A 22,398-nucleotide genomic window follows, 5' to 3' on the forward strand; every position below is an offset into this window, starting at 1 on the left:
CTGAAAGTAGATACAAATGAGGCTAATAGGTGGTAATATTATTAGCTGAGTAAATGAACATATTATTGACCCATGAACGTGTATGATAAATACATAATGACAAAAGTTACCCCCAATAAGTTTTCTCACTATTAACACTGAAATCTCCATTTTACTTTCTGTAATTTATTTTATGTTATTTACTATTACGCTTAAAAACCAATACACAACCCTTTTCTCTACTTAAAATGTTAACCTCTATTGAACGGTCTTTAAAACCACTGATCTCTATGGATACAGTAATTGTAAAATTTACTTTTGCACAATAGACGCAAGGACGATGTGCTTAGCGAGACCTTAAATTTTTCCCTATAAATAGCAAGTCCCATCTTAGTGAAAAGAGAGTTTTGATGGATAAATGTAAAACATAACTGGAGTAGGTTCACTTAAGTCTACAATAAGAGAGTAAGAGAAGATGTTTTAAGGCGGAGGCGATGCTCATGTGATAGGGAAGATCGCACTTCCAAGGTCGGCATTCCAGAGTTACCCGTTGTTATGCTAACCATGACTAAGCGTTGCTAAAATATATTTGTTGGGGTTAGATGTAGTCAGTATATTCATGTACTAAATAGATCATGATGTTCTATGTAATTCTATTCATGATGTAATATTGATGACTCTTCAATCTTAATGCTTATTGTAGCTTTGTAAACTAAAACATGTTTTCATGGTATGACTTGATATTGAAAAGTATTTGTCATTAGTAGATCCAAGATAATCAACTATTGAATGTTAATGCCTAGACATAGGGTTAAGTTTGATATCCATGTGTACTGTAGTAGGATCAGTGTTGAATCTCGCTACATTATGTCTATATAAACTTAATGTTATGTGTTAGTTAATAATTTAGGATATTAGTTATTAGATAACGCAACGATCTCATGGCGTGGATACCTAAATAAGATACGAATAAGGGTAACATGTGGTAATATTACTAGCTGAGTAGAGAAGCATATTGACTTATGGATGCGTGTGATGGATACGTAATGACAAAATCTACCCCGACAAACTTTCTCATTGTGAACACTGAAATCTCCATTTTTCTTTTTGTCATTTATTTTATGTTATTTACTTTCATGCTTATCAACCAATACACAACCCTTTTTCTCTACTTAAAATCTTAAAAGTTATTTAATGGTCTTTAAAGTCACCGGTCTCTGTGGATACGTTAATTGTAAAATTTACTTTTGCGCTAACACAACAAGAAACACCAGTGAATCTAGAATTTTTTTAATATGACATCCCTAAAGTACCATTAACAACTTCCTGGCCTTTCACTTTGCCCAAGACTTAATACATCTACCTTAAGAATGTGTTGTGATAATGATGAGGATAATGAACATTAGTCTTGCCTATGTGTTTCATTTTAGTGTAAAATTTAGTCTTGCCTATGAGGATAATGATGAGGATAATGAACATAGTCTTGCCTATGTGTTGTGATAATGATGAGGATAATGAACATTAGTCTTGCCTATATGTTTCATTCTATGAACATTAGTCTTTAAAATTTAGACTCAACAACACGCACAAAATAAATTTGTTGAAGGTTGCTTGCTTTTCCATGATTCGGTAACATTTCAGTTTAATTGTGTTACATTATTTAGTTTCTGTTTTGAGTTTTTTTTGTATTGGGATATCTTTGCATTTGATTTGTGCTGTTTATTTTGGTTTCGGTTGCAACGATTCGTTGTAAGAATCTTGTAACACAGCTGGAATAATAGTAAAAATATATTGTGGTTGTGTGCTGTTGGTTTTTGTTGTGTTAAATCGGATAAAATCTGTGGGTTCGACATAATACATATGTTGTTATTGTGCCGAAATTTAATTCGATATATTGATAACATGTCACTGCGTATCCGTGTTAGTTTCATTTGCGATTCAGTGTTGTGTTCTGAAGGTTTGGTTGAATTACATCGTAATTCACCCACAATAACTTTAGATTACATGATGTTATGTCCTTGCGAGTTAAGATTCATTTTTCTTTGCGTTTCTTTGAGTCGATTTTCGCACGACTTCGATCCATTTTGTGATGATTGCGTTGAGCGTAACAAGTTAATGGATGATTTTCATTGGTTTAGGTGCGACTTTTTAGTTTATTTGTTGTTGTGTTTTGATTCATTTTGTATGCACGTCTGATGGTTTAGCATAGAGATAATCCATACTCTTGCTTCTCACCTATTCACGCTTTCAACTTGCAACTTGTGCTTTCATGATTTTTTATTATTTGTTGCGTTTCGATTTATTTGCGATGAACATCCAGTGCGTTAGCAATTTACTATTTGGTTTGTGTTAAGATACAACGATCTAACGTCGTTACATTTAAATCGAATATGAATTTCTTGTGGTAGCTTTGCAAGTCTTCGCATACCCGACATTGATTCACGTCTTTGTGTCATGATTCTAATTCGTGCACGTTTCATTTCACTTTATTTTTTTGATTCATTCATGATGGATATGTGTTGTAAATATTTGGTATGCTCTCGTATCCTTTTATCGTGTTGAGTGATTTGCATATATTATATTCGATTTGCTTGTGGCGTTTGATTTATGCCTTGTTCTAGAGTTTGCATCTCACACTATAATTTGCAACCCTAGTTATCCCATTCACACCTTTGCTTTACGATTTTCACCTTCCATTCATCCATCAATAATTTTCACCATCGGTTCACAATCATTTCAAAAACCATCAAACCATTTTTAGAATTCGCGACACTAATAAACGCCTGATTCAACGACAAACTCTTTTCTCAAGCAAACACAAAATGACTAACTTAAACAATTTTGGATACCTGCAGTGCTTTTTCAATGATCTGAGCCCCCAATCTCAATCTGTCTGAAACCGAAATTTGGGCCCGCAACCTGTTTGAAACCAGTCCATTTCGTTTTTTTGTTGGAAGTTTCTTAATGCATCCTATATATTACTAGGGCACCACGTGAAAATACAAAATTGTTTCCAGTTTCCGGAGATGCATCTCCGAACGCACCCTAACTAGATAAAATTTTGACTTAACGTTAAAAAACTCTAGAGATGCATCTTCAAAATTATTTCAGAGATGCATATCCATACGTTATTGGAGCATAAATCGCGACAGAACCTTTCTCCTTCCTCATTTCTAAAAAAACACAAATTTTTCTTAAACTCTCTCGAAGGTTCTTTCATCAACCAAGTCCAAAATCAAACAACCAAGTTCAAAGGTTCTTCAATCAACATCAAGTACATCAAATACATCATTCAACACTGAAGTAAACTCTAAATTTGTAAGTTTTTGATGTTTTAAAAAGTTTTTTGATTTTTTGTATAAATGAGTAGAAGTCGATGATTTAACTAGTAAATGAGTAGAAATTGCATGAATGATAGTTTATACATATTGTAGAACATGTTTGATGGTTAAAAATAGCGATCAAACCATTTTTTTTGGGTTTGGTGGTCTACATTATCGCCATTGACGGACCTGAAGAGTTGTAGAAAATTTTAGAGATGCATCTCCGAAATTTCTCAACGATTGGATTCCCAGTACTTGCAAATGCATCTCCGTAAATTATCATTCTATTATTTTTTTTACTTTTCTAGATTGTATGGTTATCTGTTCTAATTGTCTGGTTTACTTACATGCATTATGGTTGATAGAGACGAAAAACTGAGGCATATGAGGATTGCACATCATGCATCAGCGTGGAGGGAGAAGAGTAAGGTTTTAAATGCTTTTGTTCACTCTAGCCATGTAGAGGCATATACTTCTAGGACTTATGCTTCTCCATCTTCTTTTTCCCGTAGAAGACAGGTTTCACCTACCGATGCATCACTACCTCCATCCTCTCGTACGCGACAAGTTTCACCTACTTAGACGCAGAAGGTACCCGAGTCAGCGGTGGTACGTGAGGTACCAGTGTCACCTCAGGTACCAGAGATATCTCATACTGATGAGGCTTCAGAGCCAGTGCCACCTCCGACTGATGAGGCTGCCGAGCCAGTGCCACCTCCAGCTGATGTGATGATGAGCTAGTGTCACCTCAGGCATTTGGAGGAGGCATTGTAGAGTTGTCACTGTTGCCTCTGTACCCAGACCATACTGCCAGACATAATATCTGGGAAGCAAAGGTAAAATTAGTTGGATTCATTCTTTTTAAATTATATTTATTATTATATTACAAATTTCTGACATTGATTTATTTTTCTGCAGGACCATGATTCGCTTAAGTTTATTAACTATGGGCGGGAGATTACTGATTTACCTCAGCCGAATGAGGGGTGGTTTCAGGATGCTTTGTCCCTATCTGGGATGAAAGACTTGTGCATGTTTGATTATGTCATGTCTCACATTTCCTCATCTGCCTGAGCGCGTCATGCTGCTGTTCGGCTACACTCAAACTATTTCCAGACACCCTATTGTCTTTGCTCCTTCTGGTATGACACGTAGAGAGATATGTGCCATGTTTGATGATTATCTTATTCATCTGGTATCGAAGGAGGCACAAAGTATCATAACTGAGAGCGACTGGAGCTACGTCGACAAGTACATCAGGTGGTTCTTCAGGATGTCACATCCGTATATGGTGCAGATTGCTCCAGAAGATCCACCTAGTTCAGCTCATTACGAGATACTAGAGAAGGAGCAAACACAGTTAAATCATGCTCATGATGTCTTGCCTAGATGTCGTCACATAGTGGAGATTGCGCAAACATGCATTGATAGAGGTATCTTCCCTAATGGGTATGAGGTGAGACATGTCCTCGATGTCATTGTAACGGAGTCACGAGAGTCACTGGCGTATCAGAGATAGTGTCATAGGGCAAAGGCTAGTGGTCGAAGAGCACGAGGTGCCTGATGAGCTGTAATCCTGGCATACACAGTAGTATATAGTAGTTGTGCTTTTGATTCATTATGAATTGTATTTTATTTTTACTTCATTCTACTTTATCGTGTATTTTGACTTTATTTATATATATTATTTTTGGACCATCTAGATTTATATTTATTATTTTTTTGCATATCATTTGTATGGTTTAAATCTCATCACATAACAAGGCTCTTAACATTTATAAATCATCACTTTTATCTATGCATCCATAAAACAAACATAATCAGCACTATTCTGATAGGGTACGAAGATGCATCTCCATAAACCCTAAATGGAGATGCATCTCTGGAACATTAATAAATGTGTAAAATGCCTAAGAGTGAGATTCATGGTGTATGGTTTAAACTATTTCAGAAATGTATTTTCGGATCAGTTAACATTATAATTTAAGATAAAGTGCATCCAGAGATTCTGAAATCTGAGAGACATTTTCAATTTTTCATAGGATATTTTTTACTCCATAGGATGAAATAAAAAATTTCCCTTTTTTTTCCGATTCTTGCGGGCTGGACCGAGAATTGGGTTATTGTCCGACCCTAGTCAAAGTTACACATGCATCAAAATCCAACGGCCGTGACAATCAGACATGAGTCACATCTGACTCGGATCATATTTATCTCGTAACAAAATTCCAAAACGATGCAAAATACGACAATGCCCATTTCCCACTTGGCATCTGCATTATCCACCACTACAACTCCAAATATGTGTGGCTTTCTCAAATTTACGTCACAAATTATCAACGTCTTTTATATTTTGTGGCCATGAAAACATAAACATGAGGTGGGTGTACTACTTTTTCTGGGTACAAGGTTGTACTAATTTTTCTTAACAAAAATGTACTACTACTATTTTACAATGAATAATAATAATAGTAATAAATAAATAAAATTAAATCAAGTAATTCTTGTTTGTTTTTGTTTCGCTGAATGAAAAAAAAAAACAGTTGAAGGGAAATGAAGCCCAACACTCAGGCTTCCTTCGCCACTGCTACGCCGCACGTGACTTACTTTCACCGCTCAACTCTCTCACGTGCCAACCCTTCCCAAACTCATCCTCCAACGCTCAACCAAAAAACCGCCAAACGCCGCCGTATCAACCTCTCTCTTGCGGCCCGGAAAACCGAACACTACGACGGGAGCGATAAAGTGAGAGAATCCGAATCCTCGGTTGAGCAAAGAGAATGGTCTCGAGCTCGAAGCAACCGGCGAGGCGTGCTGGTGGCGCCTTTTCTAGCCGTTGGCGCTTCGTTCTTGCTATCCGCGGCGTCGACGAGGGCGGCGGAGGGGGAGAAAGTAACGCCTCCGGTGGAGGTAACGGTTGTGAAACCGGAGGAGGTGAAGAAGATAGAGGAGGAAGTGATAACTTCGAGGATTTATGATGCGACGGCTATTGGTGAACCGTTGGCGATAGGGAAGGAGAAAGGGAAAGTGTGGGAGAAGTTGATGAATGCTAGGGTTGTTTATTTGGGGGAAGCTGAACAGGTTCCGGTTCGAGATGATAAAGAATTGGAGCTTGAGATTGTCAAGAATTTACATAAGCGCTGTCTTGAGATTGATAAGCGTTTATCTTTGGCTATTGAAGCCTTTCCCTCTGATCTTCAGGAACCACTCAATCAGTATATGAATAAAAAGTATGCATTTTTATTTCAATTTTAACCTGTTTTCATATAAGTGTTAGTAAGCTGTTTTCATAAGCTATCTTGTTACCAAAATAAGAATTCAGTTATCAATTTTTGTTACTCTTACTTATAAAAGAATTTGACTGTCATACAGGATAGATGGAGAAACCTTAAAGACTTATACGATGCATTGGCCGCCTGAACGGTGGCAGGAGTATGAACCTATTCTTAGTTACTGTCGTGAAAATGGAATTCGTCTCGTTGCTTGTGGTACTCCACTGGAGGTGTGTTTAAATTTTCATTCAATTGATGTAGATAGTTAAAATATTTACTTTGTCTATGAAATGTTTGGTTGTGGGTTAAGTAGCGGTAATAATTTAATAATATTACTGCATTAGACAGAGTAGACACTCAATTCTGTGCAAGTTGACCGACCAAGTTACCTGATTCCTTGAATTAGAAATTAATTCAATTCATAATACTCGAGGTTTCCAAATCAAACAAAAGGTTTAGTAAGACATTTTTCAAAGGGTAAAGAACATGATTTTGAAAACCTGCCTCAGGTGGTATGGTAATATGATATGAGAAATCAGATGAAATGTTGAACGAATGAAGGATGGCATGTTGGAGCATTAAATTGACCTTGCATTCAATGTTTTACTAAATTTTGGTTTGGTTTTTGATAGAGTTTTATGTTCTCAGTAGATCTTTGTAACTAATTCCACTAAGTAGGATCAGGCTCATTTCTTGTATCTCTATGTCAAGTCATGCAAAGATGATCTTTAAAAATTGACAATTTTCTCATCAACAGGTCTTAAGGACTGTCCAAGCAGAAGGAATTAGTGGATTAACAAAGGCTGAACGTAATTTATATGCACCTCCAGCTGGTTCAGGCTTCATATCAGGCTTTACTTCTATGTCGCGTAGATCATCACTGGACAATACCCCAAATCTGTCATTTCCTTTTGGTCCAAGCTCATATCTATCTGCACAGGCTAGAGTAGTTGACGAGTATACTATGTCCCAGATCATCTTACACAGTATTCTTGATGGAGGGGCTACCGGTATGTTGATAGTTGTGACTGGTGCAAGCCATGTCACATATGGATCTAGAGGAACTGGAGTACCCGCAAGAATTTCAAGAAAAATGCAAAAGAAAAATCAAGTAGTTATATTACTTGACCCAGAAAGACAGTTCATTCGCAGTGAGGGAGAAGTTCCTGTTGCTGATTTTTTGTGGTATTCTGCAGCCAGACCCTGTAGCAGAAATTGCTTTGACCGGGTTGAGATTGCTCGGGTTATGAATGCTGCCGGGCAGCGGCGAGATGCCCTCCCACAGGTTAGCCAGCCAATACATTCACTAATTAGCTTAACTGTTACTTTTCTTGCTCTGCTGACTTCCCCTTCCAAATTTTAGCTCTTTATTTTCTCTCATTGCCCATTTTGGTGATTCAAAATTGAGAGATTTTACATGTTACTATGTATCTTGTTACATATGAGTGCATTTTATGAATTACTTTTCTGTATTCAATATAACTTTGGTGTTTCATTATCATTTATCCCTTTAATTGATATTTCTGTTTGTTGAATCGTTAATTGTCACGGACTATACAGCCCAGCCTGCTGTTGTGAAGAATTGTACCATTTAGTAGTACTTTGTTTTCTCCTATTTTTCTTTTCCTTAAATGTTGAGATGATATTTATTCCACAACAATATATGATATAAAGACTTGGACTTGAAACTTTTGAGATGTTAAATTGAGTTGTGTTAATAAAATATCATATGTTTGTTTATTTTATTTTTCTCTAAAATGGAAGTATCTCAGTTCTATTACCTGGTATACATATACCGATCCCAAGCGGCTAGGGGGTATAGTTGAGCAATTGGTAGTGATAACTACTGACTAACTAGTTTAAATTGGTTGCAACATCTGATGATAAGGTAGTTGGCATATTTCTAGTTCCTTTTTTTGTGTGCATCTATTTATCCTTCAATGTAATCATCCTTTAGACAGGATAGTATCTGCCATTATTAGTCGTGTACATGATTATACTTCCTTTGACCTCAGGATCTTCAAAAGGGAATTGATCTTGGTTTAGTATCACCAGAGGTGTTGCAGAACTTCTTTGATCTAGAGAAGTATCCTCTGCTTTCAGAACTCACCCACCGTTTCCAGGTAAATTTGTATTTTAAAAATAAAACCCTTTACTTTTAATCATGAGATTATTTCATCACTCTCTTCATATGGTTCTTCTTGATACAGGGTTTCAGGGAAAGATTGTTGGCAGATCCCAAATTCTTGTATAGATTAGCCATAGAAGAAGGAATCTCAGTAACAACTACAGTATTAGCACAGTATTTAAAGCGGAAAGAAAATTTCTTTCAAGAGCTTGACTATGTTATTACGGACACCGTCAGAGGATCAGTTGTTGATTTCTTCACAGTGTGGCTTCCTGCACCAACTTTATCATTCATTTCCTATGCTGATGACATGAATGCGCCTGATAACATTAGTTCTCTAATGGGACTTCTTGGCTCCATCCCAGACAATGCATTTCAAAAGAATCCAGTGGGAACAAATTGGGACCTCAATCATCGAATTGCATCAGTTTTATTTGGTGGTTTAAAACTCGCTGGTGTTGGATTTATTTCAAGTATTGGAGCTGTGGCTTCATCAAACTCTCTGTTTGCAGTTCGTAAATTCCTTAATCCAGCAATTATCACTGACCAGCAGATTGCAAGGTCACCAATACTCAAAACAGCAATTGTTTATGCATTATTTCTTGGAATATCTGCAAACCTCCGTTATCAGGTATTTTGAGAAGTTGTATGTTTCACTGAATTTTTCAGTTGTAATAAAAACTTAAAAGATTGGACATGTTTCTGTAGGAAATGACATCTTCATTGTCTAGTTCATGATTTACGTCATTATGTTGCTAGAGTTGCTGTGATTTCTTGAACTTTTCCAGTATATGATTATTGACGCAGGACAAAAGTATGCAATTTGGAGATTTTAGTATGTTGACATTTGAAAGCAGGTCCTGACTACCCGTATCGTTAAGAACTAGTCGTGGTGTGATTTTCTTACTAACCACTCACTCAGGTAGTGCTTGCAGTAGCATAATTTGAAAGAGAAATGTTCATAACACTCTCGTTTCAACATACACTATTATTGGTAAAATTAATGAGAGTCTCGCTAAGTTATGTGAGTTCGACTCCCTATTTGGTTATACTCATTCTCATAAAAACCAGAATGAGTCTAACAATGGTTGAGCTTGAAACTTTTACAATGGGAGAGAAAACAGAAAACTAAACCAGAATTCCAAGAACACCTAAACCAGAGAAAATTTCCCTCCTAACCGACTCTAACAAACTTTTTGAATGTATTACACATTACCCTTCCCTTTCTATCATAGCAGAAAATTCCCTAAAGTTCAAGGAGTATCCCAACTAACTATTATTCCCACAGCTTCTACAACCTTCTAGAAGCTGTGCTTATGTGGATTGAGCTCAATGATTGGGTCATCACACATATGGGACTCAATGTTCTATCACATTCACAAAATGGTGAGACTTACACGAATTCGCCTAATAATAGTGTGTCGGAAAGAAGGTTATAGAAAATGTGTTTCACTTGGTAGTATTTCTACACGTAGAAATATTGTACTGTATTGTAGTCTGTGTTATTATCTCCTTGTAGCTTAGGATCCTTCAGGGAACACTGGATACAGTAAAAAAGTATTGTGAAAAAAATACTGTTTAATTTTCTTCTCCTTTCTACTTTTTTATCTGCACTCTGTCTGCTGTGTAATTATTTAAGGATATTTTCTTTCTGAAAATTGGATGTTATTGCATAGCTCTACTTTTATTTATGTGATAATCTTGTACCGTAAATTTGCATTCGAATTAGGTCTGCAACTGGCCTTCTGTATTAATACTGATGTTACAGTATTTTTGTTACCCAGATAATTGCCGGGGTAGTGGAGCATCGGATTTCTGATCAGTTTTCTTCCCAAATCTTTCTTGTAAATATGCTATCTTTTGTATCACGGACAATCAATTCTTACTGGGGAACACAGGTAAGATATATTTTCTTATTTTATCTTGTATCTGCTTTTGATCATTTTCAAAATGCTCAGTGTTCATCATCTCGTCTTAAGTAAGCCGATCGTGTTTGAAGACTGAACACTAATTCTTAGAAATAAAGTATAATTTTTTCCTTTCCCTTTCCATTAAAGGAATGCCAATTACAACAATGAAGTTGAAGGAAAATGTAATTATCAACTAATGTCCTGTAAATTTGAAAAAAATTAAATCCTCTAAAGAGAGAATTACTTAGAAACCATGGTATAGCATAATTTAGATTGATGTTAATCATTCATCTGCACGTAGTTTCTAAATTTGGATTTTTCAAATTTAATGTTTTGGTCAATTGCTGCAGCAATGGATTGACCTTGCACGCGATACTGGACTGCAAGTTAGAAAGACGGAGTCAGCTGATCCACCTACATCAGATTCTCCAAATCAAGCTGCAATCTTATGCAACGAATCAGATTCTCCAAATCAAACTGCAATCTTATGCAACGAAGCAGATTCTCCAAATCAAGCTGCAGTCTTATGCAACGAAGCAGAAGAAGCCAGCATCGATGAGATTAAAAGTGAATGAGGTGAAATACCCCTTGCGACATTTTTGTTGTAATCTGTATCTTTTTTTTGAAGAGCTAGTAAATAGGCACAAAGGAATAGGTTTTTTTCTCTTCATAACAATACAATTCCTTCCATAGCTTAGTTGTATACTTGTACGTTTTTTTTATTTATATATTTTCACATCCCAATTTCATCAATGTAATATAACGAGTATTTATTTTGGGAAAATACTTTTTTCTTGTCTCTTAATTTTAGCAATGTAGTCCCTTATGTCTCCTATAAAAAAAGTACAACATAATTTACCATTAGACCACTTCATTTTTTATGATTTAATTTATAAATGAGATATATATTTATATTTCTATTTTTCTTAATTACTCTATTCTTTTTTTTATTCCCAAACACTAAATTCATTCTGAGTTGAAATGGAAAGAGTATGGTACGAAATTTTATTGAATTATCATTGAATGAAATACAGTACTGATTCAATTTATATAAACCTGGAAATAGCAATTTCAATACAAAGATATATCAAAGAGCTTCAACCGTTCGATAGAGATAACAATGAGTAAGATTTGGACAGGTACTATAGTACTCATCCTTGTACTCACAATTTAAAAAAATCTCCGTATCCAAGCTCATATTTGATTGAACGTTAAAGTTAACACCGTACTTGTGTCCTATATGTCCTATAGGTATTTATGTTAAATATGCAATGATTTAATATTGATATACTTTTTAAAATTGAAATACCTTTTAAAATTGAAACATATATTTTTATATAATTATATAAATTAAAAAATATAAATATATATTATGCAGTTATGGAGCAAGATGTCTACGCCCGCATCCATATGAAGGTGGATATAATTATATAAATTAAAAAATATAAATATAAATTAAAATATATAAATATATATTATGCAGTTATTGGGCGGGATGGATATCAAGGTGTCCACCCGCATCCCTAAAAAGGTGTAGTAGAACTAACGGAAAAGATTAATATGGTCTTATTTAAAATCATAAGGGATTATATTATTAATTTTAAAATTTAAGTGATAAAAAAGAATTCCGAAATAAAGATAAGGAAAAGAAAAGGTTATTTTGCCATTTATTTTCAATGTAATGCAACCAGCTATTACTGAATCTAAAAAGTTTTGTTTCTGCAACTGAAGAACACTCGGTTTCAAATTGAAACGGAACAAATCGTTGGATGATTTTGTTTTTCAGAGGCAGTTGTATTGGACTTCCTGATATGGAGTTTCTCGTTTGAACATCTTTATATAGGATTATACTATGAAGTAATCAGTTTTCCTATAGATTTGTAGTAGAATTGTAAAGATATTTTTAGATATTTATCTATTTGTAGGGGACTACATATCAAAATCTTAGAGGATAATGGGAGTTGATATTCTTATTGAAATTTCATATAATCTTGCCACATTTGATTTTTTATTTTTTATTATTCTCTTTTTATTAGGTCATGGACTCATGGCTAAATTAGTGAAAATTAAGTAAAAGGAGATTGGCATAAAGTTTCTACATGACATTATTATTATTATGTGAAATTTCACATGAGAGGATCCGTGATTGAGGGAGGGTAACAGGGTTAGTGTTCTGGTCTATTTATTGGTTATGAAGGAAGTAGTTGAGATTTGACTTAAAGTCTTGAATCCAAAGTGTAACCTTCTGTGCTTAATACTAAATATCTTTTTTTAAAAAAATTTAAATTACTGTATATTTTATTTTTAAGTAATAGTTGAGGTTGAAGTTGTAATTGTGTTGTTGAAATTTATTTAAAGTTTCAAATGTTTAAGTTTCGATTATTGAATGTATAAATATGTGAGATTAATTTTATCTTCTGAATTAACTTTTGGAATTAAGATTCAAATATATTTAACATGGTATCAGAGTCGGGTTAAAAACTCAAATATGAATACTTGATCCAGACCCATGCTATACGTGAGGGGGATGTTAAAGTTCTAATTGTGTTGTTGTAGTTCGTTTGAAATTTCAGATTGCCTAAGTTCCTAGGCTGTTGAACATAAAAATATGTGAATGAAATCTCACCCTTTGAGATAGCTTTTTTGAGGATGAGATCTAAGTATATTTAACTCTTGATATAAATAGGAATTGCATATAAAAAATATATTTTAGAAGAATTTTTAGTAGAATGTTATTATAACAAAAAAAATTATATGGTTATTCCAACATATTCTTCGAGTTGAAGCATAGATATTTAAGATGTTTGCAAATTGTTGACTTGGAATTGCAAATGGTAGATATATGAGACCGAGACCTAACTTCTTTTTTATAAATTGACATTCTATCTCAATGTGTTTGACCTATCATATTAAACTGAATTATAAACTACATTGATCATTGTCTTACTTATCTTACTGTCCGAGTATAATTTCAGCAGATGTTCAATCTTTACTTTCAGTTCTTCTAAAACTCTGTTGATCCAAAATCCTTCCCATATACTTGAATACCTTGATGCAGGATCCAAAGTCTTTCCCAAATACCTTGATGCATAACTCTAAATCCATCATGTGCATTTCTTTTTGCTACCACATCTTGTTTCTTGCTTCTCCAAGTTACAAGTTACCGCAAACATACGTACAATATCAAAAGATAGATCTTTGATTTGTTACAGATCCTGGCCAATCAACATCCGTGAATATAGACATTCTTTTCATTAGTCTTCTTAAAAAATAAGTCCTTTTTTGAATTAGTTTTCAGATATCTTAAGATTCTACAAACAAACTCAAGATGTTTCTCAAAAGGAGAGTGCATAAATTGACTTACCACACTACTTGAGAAGGAAATGACCGGTCTATATGAGACAAATAAACTAGTTTATCAACCTGATACGTTCAAGTGTTCACATGAACTGATTTGTATTAGGTTCTATAAGAGTACCTACTAGTCTACAACCACTCATTTCAGTTTCTTTCGGGAGATCTATAATATATTTTTGTTGGGAAATAATGATTCTCTTTTTTGATTGACAACCTCAATATGATTCTCTTTTTTGATTGACAATCTCAATACCAAGAAAGTATCTCTAGAATTCTAAATCCTTAATTTTAAAGTTGACAGCTAGTTTTCAAAAAATTTCCCAATATAACCCACTTTTAGAGGGAGGCGCCAATTGGATTGGCGCCCCCTCTTAAAAATTGCAAGGAGGCGCCAATTGGATTGGCTAGGGCACCTGCCCTAGCCAATCCAATTGGCGCCTATGTGTAATTTTTAAGAGGGGGCGCCAATCCAATTGGCGCCTCCCTTAAAAAAGCCTCAAATGAAAAAACTTCCAACATGAAAGTTGTATATCTTTTCAAGACAATGAATTTGGATATAAATTTGAATCATTTGGATTTTTTATGAGAAAGTTATGGGCAGTTGAAGTTGGACTTCTGAGTTTTTTAACTGTTATCTGACCGATAATGTTTTGTATTATTGCATGTGTTTCTTTTAGGAATATGAATTTTTGTCCAACATAACATTTGAAGTAGACAACTCAAAGTTTCCAATGCAATTGGTCCCACCTCAAAATAATTAAAAATGAGTGAGTTAGGTCTTTGCGAACTTGACCCAAAATTAGGGTTTATGTCAAAACAAGTGTATGTGAATTTTGCCAAAAGGGACCAACTTCAAGCCCTTTAGTTTGAATGATAAAAGCCTCAAATGACAAAACCTTCAACATAAAAGTTGTAGATCTTTTCAAGATAATGAATTTGGACTAAAGTTTTGCATCATTTGCAATTTTTATGAGAAAGGTATGGGCACCTGAACTTGGACTCTTTGACATTTTATCTGTTATCTGACCTATAATGTTTTGTATTATTGCATGTGTTTGTGTTAGAGTATGAATTTTTGTCCAACATAACAAGTGAAGTAGACACCTTAAATTTTCCAATGCACTTGGTCCCACCTCAAAATAATTAAAAATGAGTGAGGTAGGTCCTTGCGAACTTGACCCAAAATTAGGGTTTCTGTCAAAATATGTGTATGTGAATTTTGCCAAAAGGGACCAAATTCAAGCCCTTCAACATAACAATAACAAGTCCTTGAATTAGGGTTTCTGACCTATAAATTTTTGTATTATGATATGTGTTTATTTTAGAATTATGAAAGAAACCTAATGTTTGGAGTTTACACAAAGATAAATTTGACATAATACGAATTGATATTAATAAAATTTGGATTTTACACAAAGAATCCTAATGGTGATGACCGGGATCACCTAACCGACCTCCGGTCCCACATCCCCTAGCTACCCTAACCCTTGGCCCTAACCCACGTTGACGATTCTGCACCGGTGTTTGTTCATTTGATGGTCCAGGAGCGTCATTACCTCTTACAGGAGAAGATCCGTTGAGGTATTCAGCCAACTCAGCATAGTCTTCAGTATTCAATGATGGTGTACCGGCGTAGCTGAGCTCATGACCCATGCCAGAGAAGTTGGGGTGTGGTTGACTCATGGATGGGCGACTGGGATGGTTGAAGGGAGACATGGGTGACAATGATGGGTCTAGGAAAGGTTGGAAAGGTTGTTGGGGTGTTTGGAAGAGATATGGTTGTGGGATGTTTTGGTATTGTGATGTTTGGGGTTCTTGGCTACGGTAGGTGATGGGGCGGTTAGTGTTTTGGGTAAGGCGACTTTGGTAGGGTGATGGTGTGGGTGCGAAGCGATGTTCGGTCGAAGGTTGATGGTCCATTTGTTGGTGGTGGTATGGGGGATGTTCTTGGTTTTGGGGTTGGGTGAATGACATGTTTTGGTTGTATGTTTGTGTGTTTGTGGAACGGAAAGTTTGTCGGATAGGTGGTTGTGAGTAACCGGGCTGAGAATGTTGTTGGGGGTTAGATGTTGATCCTTCTTGTGTGTAACTTGTCTGGCGTGGGTCGTAGAGGTACATATCATCGGCGATGAATTGAAATCCAACTGATCTATACCAAGCCATATAAGTACGACTTGGTTTTACCTCATTTGGCATGACTGCGTCAGTTAAGACATGGTCATGACGGTGCTTCCACTTGCGACACTCTGATCTTGCGAAGGTTTGCCAAGGGTTGTAGTTCCATTGGTCGTTCACTTTACGCATATGCCATTCTCCTAGGCTAGCTGGGGGATCTGGGATATTCTGGACCATACCAAACTGCAGCTTCACACGATCGGTGTTGTGCAGCTCCACTGTTGTGAACCGTATTATCGGTGTGCATGTTGTCCATACGGCTGCGTCTTCAGGGTTGATCTGATGCTCATGATCCATATTAAGGTATGGACGCCAAATGAACTGAAATGTTAAAGACGATAGGATTTAAATGAATGTAGAAAAAGTCAACATAATATGAAGAAATAATGAAATTATTTTGCTTACGTCTGCCGGTCGAAGGTGATCCAACAGGTTGCGATATTGAGTAATACAGTGTCTCGGACATCTGCTGTAATTCATACCGCGTGCTGACCATCTATACCAAAAAGTTAAAATAAATTAGTTATGGGTAATAAACTGTAAGGAAGGAAGTAAAGATATAGCAATTTAAACAACTTACTTTTTTGCATATGGAAAAGTGAAGGGGTTGTTATTGACCGGTGCTAGAGACGGTAGTCTTGACCATCCCCATGCTTGTAGCAAAACAGCACATCCAGAAAATGTAGAAGTATCTTTGTGGGAGTTTTTGCACAAAGAACTATAGAGATAGGCTAGACATGCGGATCCCCAACTATAACTACCTATTCTATCTATATGTCTAAGTAAAGGTAAGTACATAATATGCATGCTAGAACCACTACCTTCGGGAAATAAAAAGGATCCTAGTAACAACATAATGTAACACCTAGTTTTGATGATTCGAGCATCTTCGGTAGAATGCTCATCTAAATAAAAACTATTATAATATGACTTTAGGCGTGAAAATAGTATACCTTGTCCCCTAGCATTATCATCTAACAAATCAGTGTTTAAAAGCTTTCATCTTCACTCACATTAATACTTATCATCTGCAAATTACTTTTCATCTTCACTCACATTCATCTGCACTTGCAAAATAGCTTTCATCTCCAAAATGTCATCTTCATCATTATACAGTATCAACGTTCACTGCAACGGTGAAACTTTTGAGTCTGAGCTTCATGGTTTTTGTTTTAGAAACACTGATACCATTAGAGTCACGATGAAGAGAAATGCAACCTTTTTGCATTTCAAAAAAAGAATACAATCCTTTATAGCATCAGGTATTGTGTCAAAGATGACATATCAGAATCCTATATTTTTTGAGAATGGTCAATGCAAGTTTTTCCCCCTAAAGATACGAGACGATGAAGATGTTGAAAGCATGTTTCTTAGTCATGAACATTCAAGCATGGATTGTATCGAGTTGTACATTACTCTACAACCATGTATACCGTCTCAACAGTCTCAACTAACAGATCAGGATCCAACTGGTGGAGATGTTGCAGATGATGCACAATGGTCAGATGAACTCAACCCAGAAGCAGAAGTAGAGGTCGACGTTGTTGATGAAGAAGAAGAGGAGACTGAGATACAGGTTGATCACATCCTGAATAACGACGATGAAGATGAGGCTCAACCACCACCAATACCTCCTACTCATGCCTATATTCCTCCTCAACATATGACAAATATGGATCTTCACGACGATGAAATGTCCGACAGTGTCTTCTATAATCCGTATCCGAGACCAGTAGGCGAATTAAAGGTGGGAGACATGTTTCGTACCAAAGAGGAATGTGTCTTGGCAATCAAAAAATACCACATGAACAACTTTGCTGACTTTACGGTGAAACGCACTGATTCTAGAAGGTATGTTATCGAATGTCGTAACATGCTTTGTAAGTTTCGTTTGGCTGCATCTTACAAGAAGAAAAATGACTCTTGGGAGATCGCTTCAATAGACCCACCACACAGTTGCGTCGCAACAACCGTTCAACAAGATCACCGTAAACTGAGCACAACTTTGATATGTCGAGACATTCTGCCATTGGTAAATAAAGACCCATCAGTGAAGGTGAGTATAATTATATCCCATATCCGAACAACATATAATTATACTCCATCTTACAAGAAAGCATGGATTGCGAGGACAAAGGCTGTTGAGCAGGTTTTCGGCAACTGGGAGGACTCATTCAAGGAATTACCACGGTTTTTATGGGCACTAAAAACTTATGTCCCAGGAACTGTGGCAATTCTGGAGACAGTGCCAGCAATGATGCCAGACGGAACCTGTGCTACAGGTAATAGAATATTTCACCGTCTCTTTTGGGCATTTGACCCGTGCATCAAAGGTTTCGCTTTCTGCAAACCTCTCCTGCAAATTGATGGCACTTGGTTATACGGAAAATACAAGGGTACGTTGCTCATGGCAGTTGCACAAGACGGTAACAACAATGTATTTCCCATTGCCTTTGCTCTTGTTGAAGGTGAAACGGCTGCTGGATGGGGTTTCTTTCTTCGACATCTCAGAACGCATGTCGCTCCACAAGCCAATCTATGTCTGATTTCTGATAGACATGCTGCCATCGAAAGTGCCTACAACAACCATGACAACGGATGGCATGATCCTCCTTCTACACATGTCTACTGTATCAGACACATTGCACAAAACTTCATGCGTGCTATAAAAGATAAGAATCTTCGCAAGAAGGTGGTGAATGCTGGGTATGCTTTAACTCAACCGTCTTTTCAATATTATCGTGATGAGATTCGACTGTCTAATGAAGACGCGGGGAGATGGATAAATAACATCCCAGTAGAGCAGTGGACAAGAGCATTTGACGGTGGTTGTCGATGGGGCCACATGACAACAAACATTGTGGAATGCATGAACGGGGTTTTCAAAGGAATTCGAAACCTGCCGATAACCGCCTTGGTAAGATCAACCTATTATAGGTTGGCTTCTATGTTCGCAAGCAGAGGTGAAAGATGGAGTGCAGTGTTAATGTCCGGACAAGTATTCAGTGAATGTTGCATGAAGGTCATGAAAGAGGAGAGCATCAAAGCTACGACACACGCTGTAACAGTGTTTGACCGTCATAGACAAAATTTCAGCGTCCAGGAAACAATGGGCAACAGCGAGGGGAGACCAAATTTAGCCTACGCGGTTAAACTACACAGAAGTTGGTGCGATTGTGGAAAATTTCAGGCCTTCCGCATACCTTGCTCCCATGTCATTGCAGCATGCGCTTATACTCGTCAAGACGCTTACACCCATTTATCTGATGTGTACAAGGCCAACACCATCATGAATGTATATAGTCAAAGCTTTTCAGTACTACCAATGGAGGATTACTGGCCTCCATATGAAGGAGATATTGTTTGGCACAATGAAGAGATGTGTAGAAAGAAGAAAGGAAGGCCAAACAGCACACGTATAAGAACAGAGATGGATTCCACAGATAAAATGATAAGATTATGTAGTATCTGTCGTCAACCAGGACACAACAAAAACAACTATCCCAATCAAGGAGCATCATCTAGATCTTAAGCTTATTGTAACATGATATCTAGATCTTAAGCTATTTGTAACATTGTATCTAGATCTTATGCTTTTTGTAACATTGTATTTCTGTAACAATCAATCATTATATATCATTAAGTTCTTGTTACAACGAGTTTCATAACCAACATCAGTATAAAACATCTGAAAACATAAATAATTCTAACTGATTACAACAATCAAATTAATATCGTCTCGACCGAACATCATTTCCCTAGCATCCTTATCAGTCTTCATTCGCACCCAACCAAAGATACTGTCAAGTCTCTCAATACTTCTGATTTTTTCCCCTTCTGGTATTTTCCCGTCTAACCATCGAACCAGCTCCCTCTTCAGTTGATCTAACGTGGTGATGTTCCAAAACAGCATCAGCAATTGAGGTTTGTCTCTCGCATAAATCACCTTACCGTATCGGCGACGAACACCAAACATGATAGCCAAATGATTATATGAATTGTGGAACAATAGGTCACACTACGCATCTATTTATAAGACAAAAAAGGCATTTTATGAGGGACTCGACAATTGAGTTGGCGCCTCCTTTTAAAACATACACATAGGCGCCAATTGGATTGGCTAGGGCACCTACCCTAGGCTAGGGCACCTGCCCTAGCCAATCCAATTGGTGCCTCCATTCAAGTTTTAACAACAGTCGCCATATGAACAACTTTCATGTTCATCAAAAATCCATTTGAAACTTGGAAGCTCATCATTAATTTCAAAACATTATAGCTCATTTTGACAGAAACCCTAATTTTGGGTCAAGTTCGCAGGGACCTAACTCACTCATTTTTAATTATTTTGAGGTGGTACCAAGTGCATTGGAAAATTTAAGATGTCTAATTCAAATGTTATGTTTGACAAAATTACATATTCCTAAAAGAAACACATGCAATAAAACAAAACATTATAGGTCAGATAGTAGTTGAAAAACTCAGAAGTCCAACTTCAACTGCCCATAACTTTCTCAAAAAAAATCCAAATGTTGCAAAATTTATATCCAAATTCATTGTATTGAAAAGATCTACAACTTTCATGTTGGAGGTGTTTTCATTTGAGGCTTTTTTAAGGGAGGCGCCAATTGGATTGGCGCCCCCTCTTAAAAATTACACATAGGCGCCAATTGGATTGGCTAGGGCAGGTGCCCTTGCCAATCCAATTGGCGCCTCCTTGCAATTCTTAAGAGGGGGCGCCAATCCAATTGGCGCCTCCCTCTAAAAGTGGGGTATATTGGGAAATTTTTTGAAAACTGGGTTATTTTGGGAATTTCTTCGAAAATGTGGGTTAATTAGGTAAAAAATCCTAACATGGTATCAGAGTCGGGTTAAAAACTCAAATATGAATACTTGATCCAGACCCATGCTATACGTGAGGGGGATGTTAAAATTCTAATTGTGTTGTTGTAGTTCGTTTGAAATTTCAGATTGCCTAAGTTCCTAGGCTGTTGAACATAAAAATATGTGAATGAAATCTCACCCTTTGAGATAGCTTTTTTGAGGATGAGATCTAAGTATATTTAACTCTTGATATAAATAGGAATTGCATATAAAAAATATATTTTAGAAGAATTTTAGTAGAATGTTATTATAACAAAAAAAATTATATGGTTATTCCAACATATTCTTCGAGTTGAAGCATAAATATTTAAGATGTTTGCAAATTGTTGACTTGGAATTGCAAATGGTAGATATATGAGACCGAGACCTAACTTCTTTTTTATAAATTGACATTCTATCTCAATGTGTTTGACCTATCATATTAAACTGAATTATAAACTACATTGATCATTGTCTTACTTATCTTACTGTCCGAGTATAATTTCAGCAGATGTTCAATCTTTACTTTCAGTTCTTCTAAAACTCCGTTGATCCAAAATCCTTCCCATATACTTGAATACCTTGATGCAGGATCCAAAGTCTTTCCCAAATACCTTGATGCATAACTCTAAATCCATCATGTGCATTTCTTTTTGCTACCACATCTTGTTTCTTGCTTCTCCAAGTTACAAGTTACCGCAAACATACGTACAATATCAAAAGATAGATCTTTGATTTGTTACAGATCCTGGCCAATCAACATCCGTGAATATAGACATTCTTTTCATTAGTCTTCTTAAAAAATAAGTCCTTTTTTGAATTAGTTTTCAGATATCTTAAGATTCTACAAACAAACTCAAGATGTTTCTCAAAAGGAGAGTGCATAAATTGACTTACCACACTAATTGAGAAGGAAATGACCGGTCTATATGAGACAAATAAACTAGTTTATCAACCTGATACGTTCAAGTGTTCACATGAACTGATTTGTATTAGGTTCTATAAGAGTACCTACTAGTCTACAACCATTCATTTCAGTTTCTTTTGGGAGATCTTTAATATATTTTTGTTGGGAAATAATGATTCTCTTTTTTGATTGACAACCTCAATATGATTCTCTTTTTTGATTGACAATCTCAATACCAAGAAAGTATCTCTAGAATTCTAAATCCTTAATTTTAAAGTTGACAGCTAGTTTCTCTTTCACTCTTCCCCTAACTCATCTATATCATCGGTAAAAATAATATTATCGACCTAGACTATTAGTGTAGCAAATTTTCCATTGTGGAGAATCGGTAAAAATAATATTATCGACCTAGACTATTAGTGTAGCAAATTTCCCATTGTGGAGAACTTTATGAACAATGTATGATCAAGACTTTATATCTTTCAAT

General features: G+C 36.0%; 1 protein-coding gene across 2 annotated transcripts; it reads left to right on the top strand.

Moving 5' to 3' along the window:
- The first annotated feature begins 5,544 nt into the window (after positions 1-5,544).
- Positions 5,545-11,422, top strand: LOC127084033 (protein RETICULATA-RELATED 5, chloroplastic). 2 transcript variants are annotated; one of them, XM_051024400.1, is made up of 8 exons: positions 5,545-5,682; positions 5,846-6,532; positions 6,675-6,804; positions 7,332-7,859; positions 8,590-8,697; positions 8,785-9,333; positions 10,487-10,600; positions 10,963-11,422. In XM_051024400.1, the coding sequence occupies exons 2-8, from the start codon at positions 5,856-5,858 to the stop codon at positions 11,185-11,187; spliced, it is 2,331 nt and encodes a 776-aa protein (XP_050880357.1). In that variant the 5' UTR covers positions 5,545-5,682; positions 5,846-5,855; the 3' UTR covers positions 11,188-11,422. The 2 variants fall into 2 exon arrangements, with proteins under 2 accessions (XP_050880357.1, XP_050880356.1); XM_051024399.1 differs by lacking the exon at positions 5,545-5,682 and having other exon boundaries at positions 5,738-6,532.
- The last annotated feature ends 10,976 nt before the right edge of the window (positions 11,423-22,398 follow it).

Source organism: Lathyrus oleraceus, chromosome 5, assembly GCF_024323335.1.
Source record: "Lathyrus oleraceus cultivar Zhongwan6 chromosome 5, CAAS_Psat_ZW6_1.0, whole genome shotgun sequence".
Taxonomy (NCBI): Eukaryota; Viridiplantae; Streptophyta; class Magnoliopsida; order Fabales; family Fabaceae; genus Lathyrus; species Lathyrus oleraceus.